Here is a 4,470-nt window from a genome sequence, read left to right on the forward strand (position 1 = left end):
CTTTTCTTGACAAAATAAATGTGACAACAGCACTGGGAAATCATATTATTGGAGAAGACGATTAAATGACAAAGGTAAAAAGGAAAAAAAAAACACTAAAAACCTATGAAAAAAAAACACTATTCAAAACATTATTAAATTATTAATCATAGTTTATTTAACTAATAAATGATTAGGGTAATATGTGATATTTATGCATTACATATATATATATATATATATATATATATATATATATATATACAATTCTATAGTATTATTTCAGAACTATGACTATGGATGTATCAGGTTTAATATTTCACCCTATCTAACTTTCATTAACAAAATCATAACCACATAAATATGGAATGCAAACCAAAAGGTCATAATTTTGGAAGTGAAAGTAGACCTTTCATCTTTCACACGAAGATAAGTATCAATACGAGAGTTTGAGTATAATTTCAACAGAATAAAAAAAAATTATCTCCCCAACCCACAGATGTTCACAAAATAAGGCTTTAAAGAGTAGATTTTACTCATGACAAAGTATCTTGATTTACTGTTAGGTGTTGATGAATGGGCAAAATATGTTCTGATGCTTCCAGGCCTTTTTGTTCAGAAAGCTCTGCTGTCTATTCATGGTATGTCTTAGACTATCTGTGATTACACATTCAGCACAGGCTGCAATCAAATGTGTTCACTGTTTGGCACAGAAAAATGACTTATGAGAAATACACAGCGGTTTTGCTGCAATTTTCTTAATGCTATTCAACAGTTCCTGTAGTTTCAGTCCATAGATAATATTTTTTTCATTATTTTGTCATACACAGATTTCAGTCTGCAAAGACATGTGTCTTTCTCTTCCAAATCATTCCCTTAATCCTATTCAAAATCTCTTGCATTTTCAGTCCATATACAATAGGATTAAGTAGAGGAGGGATGACCCCATTTTGAACTGACATTATAATAGCAAATATATGAGGTACACTTCCTTCTAATCTGGTGTTAATCACTTCAAAAAATGAAGTAACAGAGAAATTAATGAAAATAACAAAATGTGGGAAGCAAGTTTGTAGAGCTTTTCTTCTGAACTCTTTTGAATTCTGTAAACAGACTTCAAGTATTCTAATATATGAATAGATTATGAAGATCAGTGGTGGACAGACAGCAATGGGTAAAAGAATCAGTCCATATGTACTCATATCAGATATGTCCCCACAACCTAATTTAGCAATTGAGAAATTATTACAATATATTCTGTTTAATTTAAATGTACACAGCGGTCTGTTTGACAGTATTATTGAACTGCCCATTTCACAGGAAGGTACAAACCAACAGAAAAATAAGAGCTTTTTAACAGTGGACATTTTGACAAGAGTTGCGTATTGTAATGGTTTACATATGGACACATATCTGTCATAGGCCATAGCTGATAACAGTGTGAATTCTGATGCTCCGTACGTATAGGCACAAAAGGCCTGAAACAGACAGGCTCCATGAGAGATAACATGTTTTTCTGACAGAAAAGCACTCATTACTTTAGGATAAAAGGTAGTTGTTCCAAAAAGAGCATTGCAAAGTAAAGCAGCAATGAATATGTACATCGGCTCATGGAGACGTTTGTTTGTGTAAATGATAGAAATGACAACAACATTACAACAAATGATCAGTGTATAAACTGTGAGGCAAATTACAAAATAAACATATCTATATTTCTCCAACTCCACATGCCCTTCCAAAGATAAATATGTAACATTATAAAAATAATCCATAAATTTCCATGAAGTCACCCAAAATGTCTAAAACAGGTTAGTCAGTGTAATGTGGTTGTGCTCACACCAGTCTTTTATGTGTTTAGTCAGCCATCACAAACTCTATTCATAAGAGTGAAGATACTCCTTACAATGAAGGTACTGTAGCTGTACAGGCTGTGGTGAAGACAACAGCTTTGTGTGTCTATGTTTATATATTCTCTACTGGACAGATACATATTCCTTAGCGGTTCACTGATTGGTAAGTGTAGCCTGCCTCTAAGCAGTTTTTAGCTTAGATCTCTCTCTCTCTCACACACACACACACATTCCAAACAATCATAGGCACAACACTCCATGCATCACACATGCTAACATCGGAATGTGGGAAAGGCTTTTAAGTTGTAGTGTTGAAATTTTAAGCAGTGACATGTGACATGAATATATGTGACATGACATGACAAAATTATTAGATACAATTTAGAAGTAAGAATACAATACCATCTCCCACAACAGAGACAGGTAGCATCAAATAAACAAATATGTAAAGAAATGGCAAAACTGGTTCTGCAGTAGAAACAAACAGAGACAGGCTAGGCCAATTTAGGAAACCCTTGTATTAAAGAGATGACAACATAGGTCCAATATGACCTAGATAGGGTGGTCCCAGACTTTAAAGATGGGATCCACTGAGGTGCGAAGCATACATGGAATGTATTAGTTCGGGAGACACTCCATTATAAGATTGTGCCATGACTTTTTGTTGGAGCAACATCCTCCAAAATGTTTTTACTAGTGTCAAATGTCAATACATTCAATAGTCTCTTGTGTTTGATATTGACAATTTGACCATCTGGAAAACCAAGAAGGAAGCACACAGGATCCAATTCTATTGGATCACCGAAAATTGTACACAGTTCATTCACAATACCAGACAAATGGCTTTGTAGCTTCACACTTTATCAGAAACAGTGAATATAACTGCCAAGCTCAGAGTTGCATTTAACAGCAGAGCAGAGAGACTTTAGCATCCATCTTATTTTGAGAGCAGGTGTTACAGTGTATATGTACAATGTTAAATGCTAAACTAAGTAAAATTGGTTATTATTACAGTCTAGGATGTCAGTCGAGATGACCAAGCCTTCCTTAATAGTTTGGAAAGTGAGAGATGAGTGGGCTGTATTAAAAACACTAATACAATTCTTTGACACTTGTGAAGACAAGACCCTTTCTATATGTGAAGTGGTACCAATGGTTGTTATTGTGGTTTGTTTGGTAAGAAAGTGTCTCTTTTTTGCCACTATCTAAAAAATCACCTTTTTGTAAACCATGTCACTATCCTGCTGAAAGTATAGTAAAGTCTGGCCATCAAACAGATCTAACATCATTATTGCCATTCTTTAAAACTCTGATTCTGGTAACTTGACAGAAAATCTGGGAAATCCAGAAAGGGAGTAAGAGGACTTGTTAACTGAGTCCAGCCCTGTATAGTACAGATGGATCTCCAGGCTCTTACTTCACTCAGAGTAATAGAGTTAGTACAGAGGACCAACAGATAACAAATCACAAATAACAAATTCCACAAAAAGCATTTGGACTGCAAGGGTTCAATGTCAAGCCAGATTGGGACTGGGTCAAATTTAAGCCAGTCCACTATTACCCGAAGGTGCACTGCCAATTGATAAAGTCTTACATTTGATAATCTAAGCCCTCATCTAAGTCAGGCATTTGGAGTTTTGCCATCTTCAGCTGAGGCTTCCTTTTGCTCCAGATAAAAAACTCAACCAGCCTTTATCCACTTTAATAACGTTAGATAACAAAATAGGCATCATTTGTATGGGGTAGAGTAGTCTGGGCAATGTGTTCATTTTAATGAGAGAGGTAAAGAGCCTCAAAGATCTAAATCTGCCTTTCTGGCATTCAAAAGTAGACGGAACATGCACTATATGGACAAAAGTATTGGGACACTCCTCCTAAATATTAAGTTCAGGTGTTTCAGCCACACTCATTACTAACAGGTGGATAAAATTAAGCACATAGCCTAGTAGTCTCGATAGACAAACACTGGCAGTAGAATGGGTCGTACTGATGAGCTCAGTGAATTCAAACATGTCACTGACATAGGATGCCACCTTTGCCACAAGTCAGTCTGTGAAATTTCTGTCCTGCTAGATCTACCTGTCAACTGTAAGTGCTATTACTGTGAAATGGAACCATCTAGGAGCAACAACAGCTCAGCCACAAAGCAGTAGGCCACACAAACTCACAGAGTGGGACTACTGAGTGCAGTGTCTATCCTCTGTTGAATCACTCAATAAAGAGTTCCAAACTGCCACTGGAAGCAACATCAGCAAATGAACTGTGCTTCAGGAGCTTCACAAAATGTGTTTCCATCCATGGTGGAGCAGCTTCACACAAGCCTAAGATCAAAATGCACTTTGTCAAATGGGGTTGGGAAGGGGGGAGGTACAGTGTGTGTTTAAAGCATGCCACCACTGGACTCTGAAGCAGTGGAGAACATTACCTGCCTGACTGCAATGTGCCATCTGTAAAGTTTGGTGGAGGAGGGATAATGCTATGCACCTGTTTTTCAGGGTTGGCTTAGGCCCCTTAGTTTCAGTGAAGGGAATCTTAATGCTTCAGCAGACCAAGACATTTTGGATAATTGTACGCTTCCAACTCTGTGGGAACAGTCTGGGGAAGAACCTTTCCTGTTCCAGCATGACTGAGCCCCAGTGCA

General features: G+C 36.9%; 1 protein-coding gene across 1 annotated transcript; it reads right to left on the minus strand.

The window, feature by feature from the left end:
• Positions 1 to 812: 812 nt before the first annotated feature.
• Positions 813 to 1,751, minus strand: LOC118804825 (putative olfactory receptor 13C6). The gene is made up of 2 exons (XM_036565457.1): positions 1,298 to 1,751; positions 813 to 1,093 (listed from the first exon to the last, which is right to left on the minus strand). Exons 1-2 carry the CDS (start codon positions 1,749 to 1,751, stop codon positions 813 to 815), a joined length of 735 nt encoding a protein of 244 aa, XP_036421350.1.
• Between the last annotated feature and the right edge of the window lie 2,719 nt (positions 1,752 to 4,470).

The sequence above is a fragment of the Colossoma macropomum genome, unplaced genomic scaffold (genome assembly GCF_904425465.1).
Source record: "Colossoma macropomum unplaced genomic scaffold, Colossoma_macropomum, whole genome shotgun sequence".
NCBI classification, from domain to species: Eukaryota; Metazoa; Chordata; class Actinopteri; order Characiformes; family Serrasalmidae; genus Colossoma; species Colossoma macropomum.